This window comes from Berghia stephanieae, chromosome 5 (genome assembly GCF_034508935.2).
Source record: "Berghia stephanieae isolate SIO BIC M18660-M18661 chromosome 5, UCSD_Bste_1.3, whole genome shotgun sequence".
NCBI classification, from domain to species: domain Eukaryota; kingdom Metazoa; phylum Mollusca; class Gastropoda; order Nudibranchia; family Aeolidiidae; genus Berghia; species Berghia stephanieae.
This window is the reverse complement of record NC_088364.1, coordinates 7,021,970-7,048,286: the sequence shown is the minus strand read 5'-3', so window position 1 is coordinate 7,048,286 and position 26,317 is coordinate 7,021,970. Positions and strand designations below refer to the sequence as shown.

The 26,317-nt window shown below is 35.6% G+C and overlaps 1 protein-coding gene across 1 annotated transcript in view; it reads left to right on the top strand.

Moving 5' to 3' along the window:
* Positions 1–26,317, top strand: part of LOC144972334 (unconventional myosin-XV-like) — a gene marked incomplete in the record, with an annotated part of 202,492 nt that overhangs the window by 130,180 nt on the left and 45,995 nt on the right. The window contains 3 exon segments of the mRNA XM_078913430.1: positions 17,039–17,123; positions 17,754–17,843; positions 24,511–24,592. Coding sequence (XP_078769556.1) covers positions 17,039–17,123; positions 17,754–17,843; positions 24,511–24,592 — 257 coding nt within the window.

Sequence of the window (26,317 nt, the reverse complement as noted above, 5' to 3'; positions counted from 1 at the left end):
TACTCACTTTCTCTCATCGTACTCAGGTGTAAAATGAGTACCTGGCCGTTAACAGCGTTGTCTTTGTCCGAAATTTTGTAATATCGCCTAACAGGCGGCATGTCCCGTCCTACATGTTAAATGTTGCTGTTGACCAGGGACCCCTTGTAAAGCGCCTTGAGCACATTTAGTGGATATTGCGCTATATAAAGCTCAATTTAAAAAAAAATTACCTATAAACTCTCTCCTTACCAGCCATTTTCAGGGTTTTCCACAAAACTTCACACCCAACTAACACAAAATAGACTTTTTTTATCACTCAAACACATTAGCAGTTAAGTTCTTGCGATACATAATTTCTTTATCAAAACATGCTCTACAACACACTGTTTATTTTCTTTAAATTTTATGATGTACAAGAGAAATTTGAATAAGAAAAATGTTGGTTGTATCGTAACGAATGTGGCGATTTTCCTATAGTTGGTAAGGAGAGGGTTAAGTTTTTATATATTGCATATTTAAAACCACGACGCGTATAGGTCAGCCTTATTTTCAAATCATGTAGTAAATAGAACAGATTTTAATATTTTGAGTGATCTGCTGCTGTTGATAAACAACGATAAGGAGCTAAGTAATTTTCCTTCTAAAATGATTCCTTTAATGTTCAACGACTGCCGTGTGCTATGCTCTTTTTAGTGACACGTGTGTTCTATAATATGTCCCACAATTGTATATCTTTACAGTGCGTCTACTGAGTCGGAGTCTATGCAAGTATCACAAACCAACTTGAAAATAAAAGTCTCGTTGAGATCTCGAGTTGACAGTAAAGACCTTTAAACCAGTTAACTGCCGTACTTTAAAAAAAACTCGTGTATTTAAAAATTTGGCCAGAAAACCCGTCCTTCAAAAATATCGATGGATTTAAATTACCCTCATCTTGTCAAAAGTTCTCAAACCTGGGACTTCGCGAAATCTTCCTTAAAGTCCCAGGTTTGAGAGTTTTTGCGAAAATGAGGGTTATTTTAATCAATCAAAATTTGAATGACGAGTTTTCTGGCCAAATTTTAAAAAACGAGTTTTCCCAGAGTGCCACAGTGAACTGGTTAAGCGACACACACCCACACCCTAACAAATAAAAACACCTGCTCGCGCACATGAAATGCAAAACACACATACACGCATATAAACAGTTTTTATCAACACCTTCAAGACACGGATAACCCTAAAATCTAAAACATCGAAGACAAAACACGTGGACGTTCACGGCAAGACGGCAGTAATTTACACAGACTGAGGTCAGACTATACTGTTCGTATACCATAAATACCGTATAAACAGCTATTTACCTACCACACTGCTGCAGTATTGACAAACTGACCTTTCTAGGTATGACCAAACATTAGTAGTCGATCGACACTCCCCATTGTCACACACCTGGATGTAAGACTTCACACGTTTATTTTAATAAAAGAAATTACATTCCCAAATAGTGGGTATTACTTATCATTTCAACTAAGATTATTCATGTTTAAACCGCCCCCCCCCCCCCTTTCTCCTATCCCCCGCTTGTTGCAACATTCCAGGATATGTTTCCTGCACTTGTGAACTGTTCTGTTAAACACTCGATACTTATCTTTGATAACAATTGGCTCTTGAGAAATAGAAAATAATTTATTCAATATCGTTATGCACTGGTCGGTCTCTGATAACGCCTTATATTAATAAACCTGGAGATAAAAACGTGTCCATTAAATTGAAAACCTGTGCATTTATATAGAGTTTAGATTCACGGATTGACATTTTGTAATAGAAGACAGAATGAGGCAATGCGTATCGAATGCCGTCCCTAAAAGGAAATGACTGCCTTACTGTTCTTGCATTTATTGTTGTCCTACTGAAGGGGACCCCCCCGTCCACATAAACCACACGCAAACACGGCAGGAAAACGTACCCCTCCCCACCCCCACCCACCCCCCCCCCCCCTCCCACACACACACACACCAAAAAAAAAAAAAAATCAAAAAGAAAACCAAACAAAAATAAAAAATCCTACAAATCCCCCCCCCCCCCCCCAGACAATAATAATACAAACAAAACAAGAAAAAACAAACCCCAACAACAACAACAACAAAATATACCCGAAACAACTACAACAACAAAAAGAAACAAAAAACAAAAAAGAAAGAACCGAGAGTCGAACATCTGACTTATCTCTTGCTTTCAAACCTGTTGTTGGATCAACTACTCACAACTACTTCTGTATACAGGTCTGTGAATTCTTTGGATTCTTTTGCGAACGGTTTCGTCTTTTCTACAAGATCCTTATCGTTGACAACAATTATATATAATCTCCAGTAATCAAAAATATGTCATGTTCAATGTTGCAATGCCATTTAAAATTTTTTATTGGCCCTTAACCAGCATATTTATAAATTTGGCCAGAAAACTCGTCCTTCAAATATCGGTCGTTTTAAATGACCCTCATCTTGGCAAAAAAAAAAAAAACCCTCTAAAATCCGGGACTTCGCGAAGTCCCAGGTTTGAGAGTGTTTGCCATGATGAAGGTCATTTAAATCGATGGATATTTAAAGGACGAGTTTTCTGGCCAAATTTTTAGATACGTTGTCTTTCCAGAGACTGGTTAAACGACGGGACATAATTTATTTATCCAAAAATACAAGTAGTCGATCTAATCTACCAGAAGATCTATAGAGCCGGAATTCATTCCGCTTTCTTTGGCGTTAAATTGACAGTCGCAATTGCTTGCTACCATTTGGATAGGACGCCAGTTAATCGCAAAAGTACTCCCCTAATATGTGTCTGGTTACATGTTAGGTCTTCACCAATAGAGAAGAAACTGATATCGACGTCAAAAGAAACAGTTTGACGATGTCATTGCCTCATGTTCGTATCACGTCTGCTGAGAACGGTCAAGCATGACATGACTCTGGGCCTAGAAAATGATATGCAAGATATTGTTGAGTTTATGATAATGATCTAGTCGCCTCCCTCATCCCCCCCCCCCCCTCTTTCTCTCTCTCTCTCTCTCTCTCTCTCTTTCACACACACACAAACACACACACACACACACACACATCTTCTCTCTCTCAATCTCTCTTTCTCTCTCTATCACTGACGCCCGCGCGCATACACACACACACACACACACTCTCTCTCTCTCTCTCTCTCTCTTCCTCTCCCTCTCTCTCTCTCTCTCTCTCTTCCTCTCCCTCTCTCTCTCTCTCTCTCTCTCTCTCTTCCTCTCCCCCTCTCTCTCTCTCTCTCTCTCTCTCAATCTCTCTTTCTCTCTCACACACACAAACACACACATACACACAGTCTCTTTTCCCCTCTTTCTCTCCCCCCCCCCCCCTCTCTCTCTCTCTCTCTCTCTCTCTCTCACACACACACACACACAATGAGACATCAAGGCTACTACACCACGGTCCTATAGTGTACAATAACAGATGATAATAATAATAATATTACATCGTAGACGGCCCACTATCGTTTGATGAGATGGGTAGATTGCTCGGCTGACTGTTCGACAGTGTAGATCTCTTGTCCTTCACACAAGGAGACAACTTATGTTTTATCATTATTATTTCCGTCCATAAGGAATAGATCACGATACCTAATATTACGGACACATTTTATATTATATTATGGATTATTGAATGTTTGATGGGATGTGTACACAACCTCCATTCATAGTGTTTCGTTGGGATGTTTGTGATTTCTAATGGAGTGTCATAATAATAATAATGGTAATAATAATAATAATAATGATAATAATTATAGTAATAATAATAATAATAATAATAATAATAATAATAATAATAATAATAATAATAATAATAATAATGATGATAATATCGCGTATTTTCATCACTGTGCAATGCACGTTACAAATAAATATACAAAATTTAGATACATAAAACGTATACCCCAATTATATCAATAGCAGCGGTGTATGTAATATCGTATCCATATCGTAAAAAGGTAGGGCTTTAACATTGATTTAAAACTATCAATTTGCTTCTCTTATCCTTCTGGGCAGGTCATTCCACACAAGGGGCCCACCCAGTGTGGGCAAAGGAACGGCCGCCATAACATTTATAATTTTAATTGTTTCTAAGAGTAAGCTTTGTTTTGTCAATCAAGGATCGTAAATTCCTATTTGGTACATATATTTCTAACATGCTTTTAATGTAGTCAGGTGCTTCATCATTTAAAACAAAACGGAGCAATCTTTTAAAATTGATTCTTTCCTTGATAGACAGCTCGTGGAGCTCATACTCATCCAATCGTAAAGTTTACTACTTGTATCAACAATTTGTTTATATGTATAAGCAGTGTGTCACTTATTTATGTTTGTTGTCTTTGTACAAGTGTGTTGTTGACTGTTGTTGTCATTGTTATGATATTATGTGGACGGTATTCTGTTCATCAAATGCTCTTCAATTGTGCTTGGCAGAACAATAGCAATGTTATTTTAATTATTATTCGAATTCCAATTAGATGGACCCCCTAACTGTTATTATATACACATTGTTATATGATATTATTATGGAATATTGAATGGTTGAAACAAAGACGGTGAACTACTCCAATTCATATTGTCTGTGTTGAATGTGTTTGCATTTTCTAATAGTGAGTACTACTCTGCAATACTCTGGAAAACCCCATATTTTAAAATTTGGCCAGAAACCTCGTCCTTCAGATATTGATCGATTTCAAATGACCCTCATCTTGGGAAAAAACTCTCAAACCTGGGACTTCGCGAAGTCCCAGGTTTGAGAGGGTTTTTTTTCCAAGATGAGGGTAATTTAAATCGATCGATATTTGAAGGGCGAGGTTTCTGGCCAAATTTTAAAATATGGGTTTTTCCATAGTACGGCAGAAGTGTTATTTTATGCACATAGTATATGATATGGAATATTGAATGTTTGAAACATAGACAGTGAACAAATCCAATACATATTGTCTGTGTTGAATGTGTGTGCATTTTCTAATGGGGAGTACAACTGGTTTCAAGGACTTGTTTCTATGGAAGGTAAATTTAATGTTACTGTCTTGTTGTTACCATTATGATATTTTTAGACGGTATGTAATTCACCAAATGGTTTCTATCTTTGGCTGGCAAAAGGAATACAAATACGTCACACATACCTATGGCTCACATCGTACCCTTATTTCAGATTCAAATAGACTTTATTACTCGAGCGATTTTGGTCGTTGATGGCCCAAAAGATTCGTCTCGATCTATGTTGATTTCCACATTACAGTTGTATAATGATTAAGATCGATGAGTGCCTGTTTGTAATAGCCTTTATTGCGGGGATTCCACTATTTAAAAAAAAACCGATGTCTTCCCCTTGCAGGGTTAATGTCGTTTGCCTAGCACGCTGTGGTAAAACAATCGTGTAGGACACGTTATTACAACAACAACAACATCAACAGCTGTATTGTAAAAGACATTGGATAAGGCAGTTCTTATCTTTGACAAATATATACGTATACACAGGTACACATATTATTATATGTGATTGAAGTTATGTGTGTATTTTATTGAGTCCTACTTGCCTTTTGATTGGCGAAGGACATATTATTTTGTTGAATAAATAATTCTCTCCCCCCCCCCTCTCTCTCTCTTTCTCTCTCTCTCTCTCTCTCTCTCTCTCTCTCTCTCTTTACCTATCTATCTATCTATCTACCTATCTATCTATCTATCTACCTATCTATCTATCTACCTATCTATCTATCTCTCTCTTCCTCTATCTCCATCTCTATCTCTCTCTCTTCCTCTCTCTCTCTCTCTCTCTCTCTTATATGTCTCCTTAGTAAACTTACTTACTCACTCTATCTCTCTCTCTCTCACACACACACACACACTCACACACACAATCCAGCTCCCCCTCTCCCTCTCCTCTTCCCCCTCCATTCTATCTTCTTTCTCCCCTCCTCGCTCTCGTCTTTCTCCCACTTTTCTGTCCCTCTCTTCTCTCTCTCTCTCTCTCTCTCTCTCTCTCTCTCTCTCTCTCTCTCTCTCTCCTCTCTTTCTTTCCTTATTTCTCTTTCGAACTTTCAGGTTTAAGTCACTTTGACAAGCTGTGGCTTTTTAAAAACTATCGATACATGAAATTAAGGATTTGCGGCCAAAATATAATATTCCTGGCCAAAATGTCAATCAAAAACAAACAAATAAATAAATGCCTTTTGTGATTGTACGGCATGACTGCCTTGGAATCCAACCATCGATAAGAAATCACAAATGGCTATACTCCAATGCTACAATCAGTATCGATCTATTGGTGTATCATATCAACCACTATAACCCAGGACATCATAGAGAGTATGACTATTTAACCCATCACGCAAGGACCTGAGGACTTGACAAAGGGGGAATAATCGGATTCCTTCTATCTCTATGAGGCACTAAATCTCTCTCCCTCCCTCTCTCCTTCTGACTATCTCTCTCTCTCTCTCTCTCTCTCTCTCTCTCTCTCTCTCTCTCTTTCTTTCTTTCTTTCTTTCTCTCTCTCTCTCTCTCTCTCTCTCTCTCTTTCTTTCTTTCTTTCTTTCTCTCTCACTCTCCCTTCCTCCTCCTCCTCCTCCTCCTCCTCCTCCTCTCTCACACAAACACACACACACACCCGTTTTTAATCGTATTCCGTACCGTTTTTAACCGCTGGTTCGAGCCCCTATCGCCGCGAAATTTGTATTATGTATTGTCGTCTGGCACTTTTCTACTCACTTCATTTTCTATTATAATCTCACTAATGTGATCTTAAAGGCTCTCAAGCATGGGTTAACTTCATGAACTAACTTTGGAATAAAGAACGAAAAAATACTTTTGCAAAATTTGGTTTATATACTCTCCTTATCTATGTGGTCTTGTGATATGACACTCGCTTTCGGATCGGAAGATCCTGGGTTCGAGCCTCGCTCGGCACATAGTTGAGTCCTTGCAAACGGCTCTTTACTCACATTCTCTCACCGTACTCAGGTGTGACTCTTGAGTACCTGCCCGCTAACAGCGTTGTCTCTGTCCGAAAAAAATTGTAATATCTTCTAACAGGCGTCATGTCTCGCTCTACATGTTAAGTGTTGCTGTTGGTCAGGGACCCTTTGTAAAGCCCGTTGAGCACGTTTAGTGGATATTGCGCTATATAAAATCTCAAGTTTTTTTTTGTTTTGTTTTGTCTGTTGTTCTTTTTTAATGTATATCTGTGTGCGCGAACCCACGTGTTTTTGTGTGTGTGTGTGTGTGTGTGTGTGTGTGTGTGTGTGTGTGTTGTGGTGCGTGTCTCCTTTTCTCTTGATCAAAGGAGTTAGCGGACACAAATGAGACAATGCCAGCGCCGATCAAGTCCCATGTCATTGCTTTGGTATTTCGATCAAGATATTATCTCTGTATTGGGTGGCAAGCTAGAATTGGCTTCCTGGAAAAGGATCTGTATATGTATTGTTTCATTGTCAGCAATAATTGAGACGTGAAGACTTGGTTGCAAATATTCACACTACGTGTAGATAGGTCTATTTCACTCTTGACATATGTGACCCCTCGTCTCAAAACGGTATTAAGTCGGGATGGATCAGATGCTATAAAGTCAAATTATAGTTAAAGTGGTCAAAAATATGAAACGTTGGTATTTAGCACTCTAAAATATGATACTCCTTCTACTCTATAAAGCATTTACACTCAACTTAAGTCTGATATTTCTGGCTACAAATTCCATTTTCAGCAGCTTAATCATCCCGACTTAATACCGTTTTGAGACGAGGGGTCACATATTGTGTAATGTTATAGATATATTATTAGATATATCGCTTTGATTTTGTGTTTTGTGTCTTTCCACAATTGTAAAATTTGAGAAGAAAAAAATATACACAACAGGGTAAAAAAAAATAAACAAGCAAATCGAATTGACATTTAAAAGAACACAATAGCTGAAATGGAATTTTGTATAGAATACGCAGGCGTCGACATTTAAATTCAAGAAATTTCTTAGATTTAAATTAAGAAATTAAGAAGCAGGAACGGATGTAAGATCAGATCTTTATTCTGAGAGTCAACAGGATACTTCAAAGTGCTGCGTATCGGATTTTCAAAATAATATTTTATTAATATTATTAGTTTGTTTTTCTTTTTGTTTTTGTTGTGTGTTTTTTTAATTGGATCGGTTGTTCTTCATTCATATTGGATTTTGGAATAGCAAGAGTTCTGTACATTCTGGACTGGATAATAATACCATGATTTATAAGGTCAACTGATATTATTGATACTGGAATCATAATGTCTAATTATATATTATGTGTCCCGCCTGGGAAAAGCACGGATAAGATACAAACTGTTGGAAATCTGTATCAATCTTTATTGACGTTTCTCTCTCTCTCTCTCTCTCTCTCTCTCTCTCTCTCTCTCTCTCTCTCTCTCTCTCTCTCTCTCTCAGTTCGCGGGTTCTAGATAGGAGTTGCCATCTTCAAACATTCATTAAAAAAATTAAGATAATGAATATCTGAATAACAAAAACAGTTGATTCAGAAACAGTCAATATCCTTGAAAGTCAATTTTCCTTCAATTTCGTGCTTTTCCTAGACAGACACACGTATTATGTTCCCCATCGTTCTAAGTAGTTTTATTGAAAATATCCAATTAAGAAATTAAGGAGTAGGCCCCAGTCAGACACTGTAAGATGATGAGCTGAACAAGTGTATAATATGAAAGGTGGCAGACAAAGCAAGAAAGTTACCGGAAATCAGAAGGTCTGAGGTTCGATCCCCATTCGAGTTCCACGGAGTTTTTAGGATGTTTTTTTTTTCTTGTATTTTTCTTTCTTGCTTTGACACCTTTCATTCACATTTTTAAAGTTCTTTAAGTAGTTTCATACCGATGTGACGCCTGGGTTATTCCAGTCTTCCCTGGGAATAGACCCTAGAGACAAATTACACCTATGGGATGAATAGGGAATGAGATTAGCGGAAGAGTAGCGTCCCTTGATTGGACGTCACCCATAGTCTGTGACGTCACCGGCGGAAAAGTTATTAGAGAGAGAACGTCATATTGGTTGTGCGCATGCGTCTCTCGTCCTCGCGGAAGCATTTAATTGATCGATATTTGAAGGACGAGTTTTTTGGCGTATTTATAAATACGCGTTTTTCCAGAGTACGACGGTTAACTGTACGCGTACATGTCGGTGTGTATGTGTGAAATAGTCCCAGAATAAGCAGATAGAAAAATACAAGAAAAAAAAAAAACACTCCTAAAGATCAGGCAGACTCGACTGGTGATCGAACCTCGGACCTTCTGATTGCCGGTAAGAAGTGCTGCCATGTCTTCACCCACTCGGCGTAATAATACCGTATAAAGCTATATATTCTAAAGTGCGGACTTTTTGGTCCTGTTGGATGACACCCGCCTTCAGAGTTGTAGGGTCCCTGGTTCGAACTCCGCTGTGAGTAGTGCAAAGCCGAGTCCTGGGAAAAAGACATTATCTCATCGCGCTCAGGTGTAAAATGAGTACCCGGATGATAACGGCGTTATCTATGTCGATAAATAAAATAATATAATAACCCCATATTAATTATATATAATTTTTTTTTTTATTTCGCCCTTCCGCCACGACATCATAAGATACCGTCACCTAGGCATTCCACGAAGGAATATAGATAATTCATCAAACAGGATGTATGATGTCAACAGGAATCACCCATGTTGTCCATGTGAGCAAATCGGGGGTTAATAATCTTGCCAAAGGAAAAATAACGAAAGTGCCTGAAGCGGGGCTCGAACCCGGGACCTTCCGGGTCGCAGTGCACTGTCTTAACCACTCGACCACTTCGCCCCCCTATTGATTATATAATGTGTTTAAAAGTAGCAACGATCGTGAACATGTTTCGATTGGAATCATAAATTATGCGAGCAACACGGATATAAATGTATCGTTTTAGATAGGGTTGCAAAGAAAATCAGTCGCCGTTCAAAATATTATAATATGATAATTTTATTTCTATTAAAGAGAGTACATAGATAGAAAGAAACGAAACAATTTTTTTAGATGATTGAATCTTGTTTTTTCTAAAAGCCTCTTGTAACAAATGAAAAAAACCCAAACATGTTACGTGACATCCGTTTACTTTATGGATTTAGAAGGAGGGGGAGGGGGGGGGGTGCAAGACGAACGTTTTAAAATACACAATGCAATGGAATTTCTTATCTAGAGTAGTTTTTTGTGTGGGTTAAAAGTTAAAGGATAGACCCTGTAATCAAGTAATGCCAGTTGGTGAAGTTATCACATGGTGTTTGGACACGGGACGTTGATAAAACCCATATTGCTGTGTTTCAGTTGTATTTCATGTGCTCATGATTCCGTATTTTTCTATTACACACACACACACACACACACACACACATATATATATATATATATATATATATATATATATATATAGTGTGTGTGTGTGTGTAATAGAAAAAGACTATATATATATATATAGTGTGTGTGTGTGTGTTTGTGTGTGTGTGTGTGTGTGTGTGTGTGTAAAGGAGTATTGTTAGGGTACAGCAACTATGAGTGTCCTATTGGTGTATTCCATGTTAACTTGTCAAATGTCGTAAAATTCAGGATTAGAATTTCATGTTTATTGACATATTTATTTGATTATTTTTCTTTCATTTTTCTTATCAACTACTCTATTTTAAAACTATGTTTTCCCTTTTAACCCTGATACGTTAATAAATATTTCTTTGATATTACCTTTGCCTCTCAGCATTTGTGTCTACGACAGGCGCGGCCGGGGAGGGGGGGGGGGGGGGAGAAATACAATTGTGTGCATTGAAATTTCTGCAAACCGATGGTAAAATGAACTTATAGGATGACTGAAAAAGTTAACATTTTCATTAGTTCTTGAAATTATACATATTTAGAAATGGTGATCCACGTAACGAAAGAGTGATCGGAATAACGAAAAAGTCCGAATAAGTAATTTGATAAAATGTTGGCCTACTTATCAGTTTTAACACTTGAAGGATCGTCCACTGAACTAATTTGCACAATTAAACATTAAATTTGTTATGTAATATTTATTTAGAGGTAATTATAAAGACTTTACAAATAAATAAACACGCATTTGAAATTTAAATTAACTCTCTCCTTACCGATCATTTTCAGTAGTTTCCCAAAATGGTAGGCTTACCCAACAGAAAAAAATATTTTTTAAAACTCAAACAATCTCTTTACAAGACAACTTTATGTTCTTATTGATTAAACAAAGATCATTCTTCAAAGCTTTTGATGTACAACATTAATCTGAATAAGAAACATGTATATTGTGTCGTAACAAATGTGACGATTTTGTTGTAGATGGTAAGGAGAGGGTTACATTCACAAATCTGCTTTTTAAAAAAAAAACCTATAGGGATCCATATGGTCTTCATCTTGATTAGACACACTTGCTTTTGAAAAGGAATTAAACTCAAGATTGTTGTTCCATTTACCATTTTTTATTTAAATTTTTTTCCCACTTTCATGTATGCTGTCATAAAATTGTTGATTTATTGGCCTAAGATTGAATAAACTTTGAAACTTTTCTCTCTTCAAGAGATAGGTGATAAAAAAAATGAAGATCATTATACATAAGGAAACAAAAGGTGATTCACATCAGGGGCCATTATTTGTGATTTTTCCTATGTCTGGAGTGGGACAGTCAAATCATTCAAGTTTACGATGATTTCAACACGTCATGTCAGCTATCATATACATAATTCGATTTCATTGAAATTTACGTATTCAGTCAATTCAGAGGAGAATTTTAGAAAAATAAACCTTCTTTGTCTAAAATGGTGTCTTTATGGAAAAGTTGTTTTTAGCGCCTTAAAGGCCTCATGTCCGGTTCTACATTATGTTAAGTGTTGCTGATGATTTTGTGTGATACTTAGCTGCTAGAAGCTATGGACTGTAAACATTAATAAACAAAAGTGAAATAGTTTTGTAGAAATACAAAAACAAAACAACTACAAACAAAACCAAATAAATAAATAAATAAATAACACGGAACGTTTTGGGATCAAAACCCTTCTTCGGCCAACAATATTTTGTTATTATTTTTTTCTCAAGCTGTTATTTTCGTTTTGTTTATAACTTGGTCACCTTTAAGCCCGTTTATTGGCCATTTTGCGTCATATAAAAGTCCACATTAACGTATATTATTATATATATAGCCATTTCCTTGACGAATGGATGATGATGAAATATTCCTCATGCCATAATATTAAATAAATGTCTACCACCCTCTTCGTCGTCGTCCCATTCAGTCAGACTTAATTATGTAAATACGAATGGCCGTAATTCTTATGAAGGCGTCATCAGGCGGCCATGTTGTCATTTGTGGTTTCTCGCCTTGGAATTCTTCTCGTTTTTCCGGTCAGCCCAGCAACATCCTACAGATTGGCCGCACTGGCTGCTCGTCAGGTCATTATACCTTAATTATAATTGAAGAGCGTTGAGTTCAAAAAGTATTTAAGTCACATTTTCTCAGTTTTGAAAAAGTTCGGTTTAAAGTTTGGTACGATTACTAAAAATATATATATATAGTTCGAAGATGACGTCACTTGGGTCTTTGTTATTGTTTTTTGCCATCCGCGTTTATGAGTAATGATCACTGAACTGTATTAACCCAACTATAAACGTTCATGGATACACACAGTTTTGTGTGTTGGTCCGTTATACTTCCGGATGGCAATGTTATGAGCGTCTTAGCCAAGTGCATACCATCTATATAATATATCAACAATAAATTTGATGTATTTAGATCGAGATTTGACTTCTGTTTATATATTGTATTGATGTTATGTTATGTAATATAATGAGTTTATATAGCGCCAATGTCCATTTACAATGCTCAGTGGTGCGTTACAGTAATTATCCTAAATCAAGCAGCTACCAAGAAAAATTATACATAATATAAATGATTTTATAAAGGATTTTCAAAGATATAAAGGTGTGACAGTTACTTTGTTGTGTGTAAACGTTTGTTGAATCGTCCGAGATTCTAAACTACGAAGCCTATTACTGATTGGTTGGAAAAAAATTACGAAAATGTTATTTAACTACTTATAAAGGCCCGTGAAATTCGTATAAATTTTTCTCCACTCGAATTCTATGAGCAATTTGGGGCGTGGCCTCCACGAGTCATTGGTTACAAGGGAGTTAACTCCGCGAGAACGAATTTGTTTACCATGTCATGAGTCGATCCCCTGGTCGATTAATCACCGTAGATTTGTTGATTTTGTAACCCACCGAGTCAATCTGGTATGGTGTCAGAATGAACTGGATGAGAGAAATTGAGTTTTAAAGTCAAGATGATCAGAATTTATTAATTTTTTAAAAACTATTTTAACCTTTTAACTCTCTCCTTACCGAGCATTTTCAGTATTTTTCCAAAATGGCAGGCTTACCCAGCAGAAAAATTGATTTTTTAAGCTCAAACAATATTTCTACAAAACAATTTTATGTTCTTATAAATTAAACAAAGATCATTGTGATGTACAAAATAAATCTGAATAAGAAAAAATGTATATTGTGTCGTAACAAATGTGACGACTTTGCTGTAGGTGGTTCAAGAGTAAGGAACAAAACCGAACTTTAAATATTTGCAGGTCTGATAACCCAAATGATTATGGGCTCACTGATGTAATGGAAATACAGTACTCTCAAACCAACGTAAAATATTGTAATGACAAAAGTGCAATGACAAAATCAAGACCATAATTGCTTCCGGATATCAAACCTGTAAATATGTTCAAATCTAACAAAACAAACTCTCCTCAATGAGGCATCTTTTTTCTTTTTTTTTTGTAATTTAGATAAGTAGTATAAGTTAAGCTAAAAATGTAATTTTAAGAATCTGCCATAATTGCGTTTTGAGTGGATCGATCACAATTTGGGTTTTGAGTGAGATTTATTATAAATAACGTGGAGGTTGTTGTCTTGTTTGATGTTTTGTTTATGATGATTTTGATACGACACAGGATGATGGATTGTCGGAAATAAGTCATATCGCGACGGACATTCCCTGCCTATTATAATTACCAGTTTTTTTGTTTTGTTTTTTTTTAAAGCGCAAGCATGAATCGGGAACTTTGCTTAGCTGAGAGATCAGTCGATAGAGATAATCTTGTTTAGAACCTACTGAAAGCATTAAACGAAATTAAAAATAAATTTCGTGAGTACAGTTGTTAGTAGACCGAGAAAGAAAGAAAAAAAAAGGAAGAAAGAGAGAGAGAGAGAGAGAGAGAGAGAGAGAGAGAGAGAGAGAGAGTTTTTATAGATAGACAGAGATAGATAGATAGATAGATAGATAGATAGATAGATAGATAGATAGATAGATAGATAGATAGATAGATAGATAGATAGATAGATAGACAGCCAGCCAGCCAGACAGACAGACAGACAGATAGATAGATAGATAGATAGATAGATAGATAGACAGCCAGCCAGACAGACAGACAGATAGATAGATAGATAGATAGATAGATAGATAGATAAGATAAAGAATATAGAAAATATGCAGGTGAGCGGAGGGATTGGTGCAATGAGGTCAATGGAGACCATACAAGTTGTAGAACTGACCAGATCAGGTTACAGAGGGAAGGGGCGGGGTTAGATAGGTATTAGACAGTTTCCCCATTACCAAGGACTACCTTTGTCAAACTCCTCTACTTTTTTCCCCTTTATTTTCTTGTTTGTTTATTTTCGTGCCGTGTAGGCGTGCTGTGTGCCTCTTGGATTCCTTTCCGACCTGTTAGCCATTCTTTGTTGTGTGTAAAACATCTTTTTGCAATCATTTTTTATTGCTCTTGTGTAGTTTGTTTAGTTGTTGATATATTCATCGATTTTGGTTATCTTCCTTTATTTGCCTCGAAGTTGTTGTTTTTTTTTTGTGTTTTTTTTTTTTTTTTTTTGCTTTGTCTTTGTTTTATTTTTTCCCCCTTTATTTTTCGTTTGGTTTTTAATCCCTTGAGTTCAATGAATATCTGTCTCACTTCTTTATTTAATTTTTTTTAACCTTGTATGGCTTTCTTATATAAAAAAGCTCCATAATTTCAGTTCAATGCAAATTAAGTTATATGAAAAGTAATTTGATCAAATGGGATGCTTCCAACGTTCACTTATTCGCAGGTCAGATAACCCAAATTGTTTATGGGCTCATTGTTGTAATGGAAAAATACTCTCAAACCTCCTCAAAACATTCTCCAGTCCATAAATTATGTGTTTTGTTATCAGTCCTGCAAATAATGGACTAGTACACAACCTTTAATATTGTGGATTCATGTGAGAAAAAAACCCCATTCAATTTGTCTCCACAGGGATTCGATCCCACGACCTTTCGATCCAAATGTAAAATGTATTCTACAAATAATCCATCGAATGATTTGGGTTTTATTACTGAAATTTGATTTTTTTATATTAATTTTTTTTCAAACTTTGCGGCTTCCATGGTCATACTTGGGTGTGTCCGACTGTACATATATGAATGTCTGATATCCTAACCCATTTCTCAGACCTTCAAATAAGTGCACGTCGGGTGTGTCCTTTGCTTACAATTATTAATGTGTGACCAATCGTCTCAAAATGACACTTTTTCGGGATCCACGTGCACTTATTTGCAGGTCTGATAACTCAATTCCTTATGTGCTCATTGTTGTAATGGAAATCTTCAAAAAATGACTCAAAATAATGTCCATTACAACGATGTTAATCTAGGCCCATAAGTGTGTTTGGATGTCAGACGTGATTCTATGTACACGTCGGTCGGGATGGATGTGAAGCTCTATATTGAAATATATTCCCTCATTAATAAGAGTGAATTTTTTTTAAAACTCGAAAAAAGAAATCATTATTCTTATTGTAATATTTTGGGATTTAATCTAGCCCTAGATCCACATATTTGAAGGTCTGATTACCGAACTCAGTTATGGGTCTGATTAAACATTTGTTGTAATGGACGATATTTTGCGTCGGGTTGAGAGTATTTCCATTATACCAATGAAACCATTACAATTTGGGTTATCAGACCTGCAAATAAGTACACGTCGATCTAGCACAATCTGACATAACAACAGATTGGCACTGTGGGTCACGTAGGTGTTTTTCTAATGGATAATTCTGGCTCCATATAACACGGGATTTCGTTGTGTTCTTTTCCCTCTATCTACGTGTGTAATTTTGTGGATTTCTGATATCAATTCTCAAGGATATATCTGGGCCTCTCGGATTTCTTGAAGATTTCTTTCATAAATCGGAAAGACTATGGTGAGTGTCAATCATAGCTGCTTTGAACACATGCTGGCTCTTTACTCACACTTTCTCACACTAAAATGAGTACCTAACAGGTTTTGTTGTCTCTGTCGAAATGAAAACGTTTTTACAGGCGACTTTTTTCTGGCTTCGTGTTCATTATTGTTTTAGTTGATCTCCTTGTAAAGTGTTTTAAGAACATTTTAGTGGAGATTGCGCTGTTTTAACCCTCTTCTTACCAACTTCAGGAAAATCGTCACAATGGTTACGATACAAGGAATATTTTTCTTACACATAATTTTTATGTACATCACAAAACATGAAGAAAAATCTTGGTATAGTCTTGGTATAGAACTTACATGTTATTTTGTAGAACAAATAATGTTAAGCATGCTCTTAGGTTTGGGTTTTGATAAATCAATGTTAGCGTTATGAAGGCGTGACAATTTTGGTAAAAACATTGAAAATGTTTGGTAAGGAAAGAGTTAAAGCTTAAGTTGCCATCAAAATTAATCAATCAAAAATGATTCGTGGATATCTCATACGGTAGAGTCACGCTCTCACCGGCCAGGCGGAGTTGTCGTACCAATAAGGTCGCAGGTTCAAACCCCATCGCCGCCGCGAAAATTTTTTATTCTTTATTGTCTTCTGGCACTTTTCTCTTCACTTCATCTCTTGTTGTTACCAACATAAGTGCCTGCTCCACTCACTTTTCTGCATCAATATTAAATGGTATCATTTTTTTCTGTGTATTCCAGACGCAACTTCAAGGCAATTCGAAATGGCATCGTACGGCTGCAAGCACAGTTCCGTATGCACAGTCAACACAAGAAATACCTCAAGGTGAGTACAACATGAGATACCTCTGGCCTATGTTTCCCTGGTTTGAATCCTGTTGTCGACGGCTAAAGGTTGAGTCCACGGAAAAGACTCTTAATTCACATTCTCTCATCGCAATCCGAGGTAAAATGAGTACGGCGTTGTCTTTGCCGAAAAAGTAATAATATTAGTGCCGTGCAGGCATCATGTCTCTTCCTACAAGTTAAGTGTTGCTGTTGACTTGGGAGCCTTAGTAAATTTCTTTAAGCATCTTAAGAAGATATTGCGCCATACTAAAGCTCTCAAAATTATTTTCCATGTGGCTTGAAGCATTTTAAAGCGCATTGTGATGTTCATATTTTAATATCATCATCACTACCACCACCATCATCATCATCATCATCATCATCATCATTATCATCACTACCACCACCACCACCATCATCATCATCATCATCATCATCATCATCATCATCATCATCATCATCATCATCATCATCATCACTACCACCACCACCACCATCATCATCATCATCATCATCATCATCATCATCATCATCATCATCATCATCATCATCATCATCACCATCATCACCATCATCATCATCATCATTATCATTTCTTATTAATTCCATCCACTACATCATCACCCAGATTCGTGAAGAGATTAGACGCAAACTAGAAGAGGAAAGGCTAGCCCGTAGAAAGAGGGAAACCCAAGAACGCCTGGAAAAGGAAAAAAGGGTAAGTCTTGTCGGGGTTTTTTCTACCAATCTCTCTACAAACATCCTCTGCCGTATTCTGGAGAAAAAAAAAACATGTATTTAAAAATTTCGCCAGAAAGCTCGTCCTTCAAATATCGGTCAATTTAAATGACCCTCACCTTGGCAAAAACTCTCAATTCTGGGATTTAGGAAATGCTTCGCGAAGTCCCGGGTTTGAGAGTTTTACCACGAAGAGGGTAAGTTAAATCAACCCATATTTGAAGGACCAGTTTTCTGGCCAAAATTTTAAATACGAGTTTTTCCAGAGTACTGCAGTTATCTGGTTAATATCATAATAACTAACACAGTGTATATATTTTACATACAACACGAGGGACGAGTGTCCCCAAGTTAGTCAGTCGAGTTCTCTGATTCTATCTATGTAAGAGTATAATAATAATATGTTAACTACTGACTATCTACACATTTCATTTATTAGTTATTATCATTCCAAATCAATTTATATGAATTTCAATGATTAACTGGTATTAATAATCCGTTTATCTTCCATTACTGATAGTTTAACTTGCTAACAACGTGTACTATATACGAGTCTGATACCCAACGTTGTTATGGTCTAATTGTCGTTCATAAAAAACCAAAACAAAATCAACAAACAAAACAGCAAACAAAGAAAAAAACATTACAATACAAAACCACAAAAAGACGAAAAAAAAAAGATTTAAAAAATAAAAAACAACCCCCCCCCCCCAAAAAAAAACCCCAACAATAAACAAAAAATTAAACAATCAAACAAAATACATCACCCCCCCCCCCCCAACCCCACATTCAAACAAAAAGAAAAAAACAACAAAGAAAGTAAATCCCAATTAAATTTTTTTTTTAAAACCTTACACAGAATTGTCTCCACCATACCAATCCTAGGTTAATAGGCCCATGAGTTGAGTTGAGTTATCAGGCTCGTAAACATGTAGGTACCTACTATTTAACTTATGAATTATTATCACTCTTCGCAACACATGCCGTAGGCCATATGATGTAAATATCACATCATCAACGATCAACACAAAACAAAACAAAACAAAAAAATAATGAGAACAGTTAAACTTCTTGTATAAACGTGAGAAAAAGTCTGCATGTCCAGTCGTAACAAACGACGGTAGAAAGTTAATGTCATTTCGTGGCACTGTTTTTTTTTACATTAATGAATTAATTAATTTATTTATTTATCATTATTTTTTTAAAATTCTATTCTTCTTCTTCTTCTTCTTCTTCTTCTTCTTCTTCTTCTTCTTCTTCTTCTTCTTCTTCTTCTTCTTCTTCTTCTTCTTCTTCTTCTTCTTCTTCTTCTTCTTCTTCTTCTTCTTCTTCTTCTTCTTCTTCTTCTTCTTCTTCTTCTTCTTCTTCTTCTTCTTCTTCTTCTTCTTCTTCTTCTTCTTCTTCTTCTTCTTCTTCTTCTTCTTCTTCTTCTTCTTCTTCTTCTTCTTCTTCTTCTTCTTCTTCTTCTTCTTCTTCTTCTTCTTCTTTCTTCTTCTTCTTCTTCTTCTTCTTCTTCTTCTTCTTTCTTCTTCTTCTTCTTCTTCTTCTTCTTCTTCTTCTTCTTCTTCTTCTTCTTCTTCTTCTTCTTCTTCTTCTTCTTTCTTCTTCTTCTTCTTCCTTCTTCTTCTTCTTCTTCTTCTTCTTCTTCTTTCTTCTTCTTCTTCTTCTTCTTTTATTATTAATTATTATTATTATTATTATTTAATATTTTGCACACGGCACAAAGGATTCACCCCCACGTATTGACATTCGCTGACCATGTGATAGTTACGAGATAAGGCTTACTTACGGCTTGCGTTGCCAAAAAGTATTCCGTATGTATCCATGGCCTTCGTAAAGTTATGGCCTGATACTGACCAAAAACTGACGTGAAAATGCCAGTCTTTTGCCACAAAAGAAAACAAATGGTGATTTGTATTCAATAGTTCAACCAATGAATGAAGTAACTTGTTTCCATGAGCTCTACTAACGACAACTCACCAGACGGTGTAAAAACCTAATAATGACGCCAAACTACCAGTCTTTTTGGGTTTCAGTATCAGGCTATAACATAACGATGGCTACGATGTATCCCGTTCTTGGTCCAATGATAACAACAAGACACATTCTATTTCCTCTGAACACGCTGCCTCATCTAGCCAGGGCGGATGATTACAAGAAGAATATCACAGTTACTTTTCCTTGATTTACCCCCTGATTACGACGATGACGATAATAATAGCAACAACAACAACAACAACAGTAGAAATAATAATAATAAACACAATGATGTTATCGATAAAGAAATCATATATAGCGTGCCAAAAACCGGCCACAAAAATGGCCTGACCAAACGGTCCATTCTGAAAAATTCGACTAATTATCATCACCATCGTCAGCGTTTACCACCCAATGTGAGTGAGGGATTTATTGGTATATTTTAACTCACCTTGCAGATCTGCCAACTTGAAAATTTAAAAAAAAATCGTAGTTTTGTGAGATAAAAATAGAAGTCGCTATAGTTAACTTTATAGATCAACGATTTATCCTCACAATGATTAAATTGTGATTAAAATTAAAAACTTGAGAAAGTCTCAAAATTATACATTCTGGCATCAACTTTCATTTTCAATCACTTTTTAAGACTTAGAGATGCTCATCAAGGTCTGAAATTGGAGCCAACATTTCGTAATTCTACGAATTTTTTTGTCTAAGTAGGCAGGTCTGACTTTGTCAAACTGTGTTATGTTGGAGTGAAACGAATGCTTTAAAAAGTGAATATTTTTATTTAGTCAGAATTATGAGAAATATGAAATATAAAACTTTATTCTATTGTATTAAAAAACAAAAACAAAAACAAACAAACCACCCCCCCCCAAAAAAAAAACAAAAAAAAACAACATAAATTGAACCCTACTTTCATATTTTTGACAATAGTGACACATTAAGGAACATGCTCTATTGTGTAAGATAAAGATCTGGAAAAGTATTTATGAAACAGTGCCAGACAAAGCTGGGAGAAAATACAAGAAAAAAAAGATCATCCCATGAAAGAATCAATCTGCCTCGACTGGGGATCGAACATCAGACCTTCTGATTACCGGTCACAGAGAGGTTACCCAATGGTAACATGTCGAGGCAGACTAATTTTATGGGGATATTTTTTTCTTGTATATTCTCTCTGCTTTGTCTGCCACTGTTTCATAATAGATCTATATACTTTTTCAGATCTTTACTTTTTACAATAGGCTACTTTCGCTTTCCAGCATGAACATCGCTCCGACATATAACACCGTTATGAGACGATGGGTCACTTATTATATTAGATATTATAATATTCTAAAAGAACAACGATGATGAGCTGCAATTGTCACTTCCATTGTATTAACTAGATACGAATAGTTTGGACGTTTCGGGTTTTCCCCTTAATCAACAGACATAACGTTCAATAAGACATAAAACTCGCTTTAATTGTTGAACAGAGTCGAATCGTATTATAGACGTTTCGGATTTCCCCTTCATCAACAGACAGGACAATCAGATATGACGAAATAAACTATATAAACAAAAGGTGACCCCAGTGTATTTTTGAGCCTCATTGATCTTCCTGTTTGTTGATAAAGGGAAAACCCGAATCGTCCACATCATTCGCCTCTGTTAATAAATTGGAGCTGAAATTTTACCTATCATCCATCATCATTGTTTTTTCTCTCACTTTTTTTTTGGGGGGTCAAATTTCAAGCAGCGACGTTTAAATTTTACTCAACACTCGCTTTAATGTACTGGATCATGGAACGATCTCGTAATGTTTGGATGTTAGACTTTTATTCGTTCTATATTAATTTAGATAGAATGCGGTTGAGTCAAATAATATTCACGGCTTGTCGCGGCTGGAAAAAAGAATTGAGTTTAGGTGCTATGCGTTTAAATAAAATACTCACCATGTGTGTCCGTCAGATCAATCGTACCATTCGGCAATTAAAACATAATTTTTATGTCAGAGAATTAAGTGAGAATCAGATGACGCAATTGGCGGTCTGAAAACAATAAGAAAGAGCTGAGTGACGTCAGCTTCATTCATCAACACTATGCTTAACATCAATCTTTTATAATCTGCGAGATCAACTGTATTGAGAACCTATCACCTCTCTGTCTGTAATAGGAAATGTGACATCAACCGCATTCTATCTATAACTTTTTTGGGGTTTTGGATTAAGTTCGGCCTTCCAATTTTGATTATTTTGTTAAATGGTTTATCATTGAGTTGTATTTATGTTAAAATTGTAAATGGTGCAGTGGCAATCAAAAACCTCTTGAAGGTTTTAGGTTCGAACCCTAGGTAAAAAAGGTATTTTTTTTTTTTGCATTTTTTTTACATCCTTTGACACTCTACCATACACGATTTTTAACATTTTATCATTTCACCAATGCTTGCTTCCCTTTTTTTCCACTTTGTATGATTTTTTATACATTTTATTATTTTTTAAAATACATATCGCATTCCTATACTTACTTCATATCTATCGAAATATAAGATGATGTATGTTATTATTATCATGTTATTATTATGCTTATTGTATAGATTTTGTTTTTGTATGCATATTATATACCTATACTACTAACTTGATATTTATCAAACTTTAAGGTGTTTCATATTCATGATATTAGTGTTTTGCTTTTATTGCATCATTAGTGACTTTGATTATAACACACACACACACACACAATTTGTGATTCAAGAAAATTTCCCTCAAACACACACACACACACACACACACCCCCACACACACACACAACCACACAACGCATATATATATATATATATATATATATATATATATATATATATATATATATATATATATATATCTTTCTTATCACGACTTGCTTTTAATGTTTGGAAAAGAAAAGTTTTTAAATTGATTTTTGTTTTTTTCCTTCAAACCTGTTTTGATCAAGTTTTCAATTTTCAATGTCCATCATAAATAGAATTAGCATATCGTGATTTTGTAACTATTTTATATTATCACAATTCATTTTTTTTTTTTTTTTTTGCGGCTATTATGAGGTCTTGTGGTCTTGTGGAAGGTGCAGGGTTCGAGTCCCGCTATGAGCTGCACATACTTGTATCCTTAGAAAAGGCTTTTTACTCGTATTTTCTTATCCTAGTTAGCAGTAAAATGAGTTCCTGGCCACTAACTGTGTTGTCTCTGAGGGGGGACAAAGTGTAATATCGACTAACAGGCGTCTTGTCTCGTCTTAAATGTTAAGTGTTGCTGGTGACTAGGGATCCCTTGTACAGAGCTTTGAGCACTTTTGGTGGATATGGCGCTATAAAAATGCTCACGTAAATGTTCAAAACTTTATCTGTTCATTCCTAACATTCACTTATATCCTTTATAGATGGTTTTTTAAGAATTACGTACATAGCTTTTACTGCTTTAACTAACCAAGCTTCATCGAGTAATTATATATATATACATATATATATATATATATATACCGTTGGTCCTTTGTGAGCTTTTAACTTTTACTGAAAAGTTAATCTTGTACAAGCATTGAAGATCCCCTATACCACATTGTTCAATTGTACCTTGTTGTTAACTCCTGGCCTGATACTTCCCTAAAGGAAGTTGTTTTGTTTTGATTTTTGTTGGGGTTTTTTTTTTTGTTTGTTTTGTGTTGTTTTCATTTTTGTTTGCTGTTGTTGTTGTTGTTGTTGTTGTTGTCGTCATCGTTGTTTTTTTTTATATCATCGTAGCCAATAATGTACAATGACACCAAATACCCACTTTTCTAACATTTTTCACCTTGGTGGATCAACGTGCATCGTTAGGATATTACTAATTTATGAACATCGTAAATACATCTTCTTTAAAAGTGTTTATTTTTCAAATTAACATGAAACACGGATTGGTTCTAGTCTACGTGCACATATTTTCAGATCTGATAACCGAACACAATTATGGGCCCTATTTAACATTGTTGTAATGGAGATTATTTCGCGTTGGTTTGAGAGTATTTCCATAACAACGTTGAGCCCGTAACGATTTGAGTTATCGGAACTGCAATCCGTCGGTCCCAGTCAATGTGTAGATACTTCTTTACAAGTCTTGACCCAAATTGTTTTGGTCGTATTGATGTATTGGAAAGACTCCCAGACAAACGTTAAATATAATCTATTTTAACAATGTTAGATCAGGCCCATAGTTGATTCAGTTAATGGACAGATCTCCTAATATGTCATCTATCGCTTGGAAACGGTATGATTGTGTTGGGATGAATGGGACTTGAAAACATGATTTAGAATTGAAATGACTGGAAATGTTTAAATTTGTATTGTTTTTGTTTGTTTTGTGTGTGTGTGGGGGGGGGGTATGGTTGTGTGTGTGTGTGTGTGTGTGTGTGTGTGTGTGTTTGTGCGAGGTAAGAAAGTGCATTTATTCTCCATCATAACAAATTGAAATTAACCCAAGGTTTCATATTTATTTTTGGCTATACCCTACATTCAATTTCCAGAACATTGTTCCTTTTGATATGATACCGTTTTGAGAGTCAAATATATTTGCAGACAACAATTTCTGAAATGCCAATTGAAAACATTTTTTATCTTGCGTGAATCCATGTGTTGAACTTATTGCCTAACCTTTTTGGTTTTTGGTTTTCAGGAGAAACAAGCAGCGATGATGGCGACCGTAGCAAATTTGGAGATCCCACGAGAACTTGCCTATGTCCTCAGCAAGTCAAGCGGTACGTTTTTGGGCATAGTATATAAATGACATAATATGAGTAGTAAGTAGTCAGTCCTTCAGAGCTTTTAGGCCCATAGAGCTGGAGTTAATCCCGGTTTCTATAGCGTGAAACGGACAATAGCAATTGCTTGCTATCCTTTTGGATAGGACGCTAGTCTATCGCAAAGTACTTTCACCAAATCTAACAGACCCAACTACCCAATCACTGTTGGGTGGAAATATGAGTAGGCGAATAATTTTTTAAAAAATAAATAAAATTCTCATTCATCCCAAATAGGAATTTTGTCTTTAGGGTCCATTCCAAGGGAAAACTGGAATAACCCAGGCGTCAGGCACAGTGCAGCGCCGCAAACTGAGCTAAGGTGAGGTGACTTGCTTAAGGCCACACAGGGCAGCAGGTATTCGAACTCAGTAGATACCTTTTGGGTACGAAGGAAAAACGATGCCGCTGAGCCCCGCTGCCCCTTTATTAGGTGAATGCGGTTATCGCATATTATATCCCTTAGTTGTAACCAACATAGTGAATACTTTTAAGAGGACTTGTAAACTCATTTTTTTAGGATCTATATGATTTCTACGAGTGGACAAAACTCACAAAATCACATAAATAATTTAAAAAACAAGCCTTAACACCGAGATACCAATCCCGTGTGGAGAGATTGTAATTTTTCTTTGTCTACAAACTAAAGGACTGAATTTGGTAGAGAATGCATTCACTCAATAGTGGTGGAAGAAGGAATTAAGATGGATCAGACTCTTCGTTCAGATGGCAGTCATTTCCATCTTAACATCCCATACTCTAGAGTAAAGGCGAACGAGCGGTCATTTCAACAATTTGGACCAAAAATACACAACACAATTTACTCTCTGACTTCCGAGAATCTTCTACAATGAACGCCCTTCAAACATCTTATTATCTCACCTAGACGTGTCTAAATTATCTTTACCGAAGATTATTATTATTATTATTATTATTATTATTATTATTATTATTATTATTATTTATTATTATTATTATTATTATTATTATATTATTATTATTATTATTATTATTATTATTATTATTATTATCATTATTATTTATTTATTATTATTATTATTTATTATTATTATTATTATTATTATTATTATTATTATTATTATTATTATTATTATTATTATTATTATTATATTATTATTATATTATTATTATATTATTATTTATTTATTATTATTATTATTATTATTATTATTATTATTATTATTATTATTATTATTGTTGTTGTCATCGTCGGCGTCATCATCGTCGTCGTCGTCGTCGTCGTCGTCAGTATCATCATATAAAAAAAACCCCAAAAAACTTGGGCATTTGTATAGCGCAATATCAAAGGGGTCCCTTGACAACAACAACAACAAATATATAGGACAGGACATGGCATCTGTTATGCGATATTACAATTTTTCTCGACAAAGACAACGCCATTAACGACCAGGTACTCATTGTACCCCTGAGTAATGTAAGAGAATGCGAGTAAAGAGCCATTATCGAGGATTCAAATTATGCGCTGCTCAGAGCAGGACTCGAACTCTGGACCTTCCAGTCCGAAGGCGATTGTCATTTCACAAGACCACACAGCCACATTGCCATTTTCATCATCATTGTTTTTTCATTATTGCCATAATCAAAATTAAAATGTATTTTTAGTAACATCAGCTTCATTGTCAATCATTGCTTTCAACAATG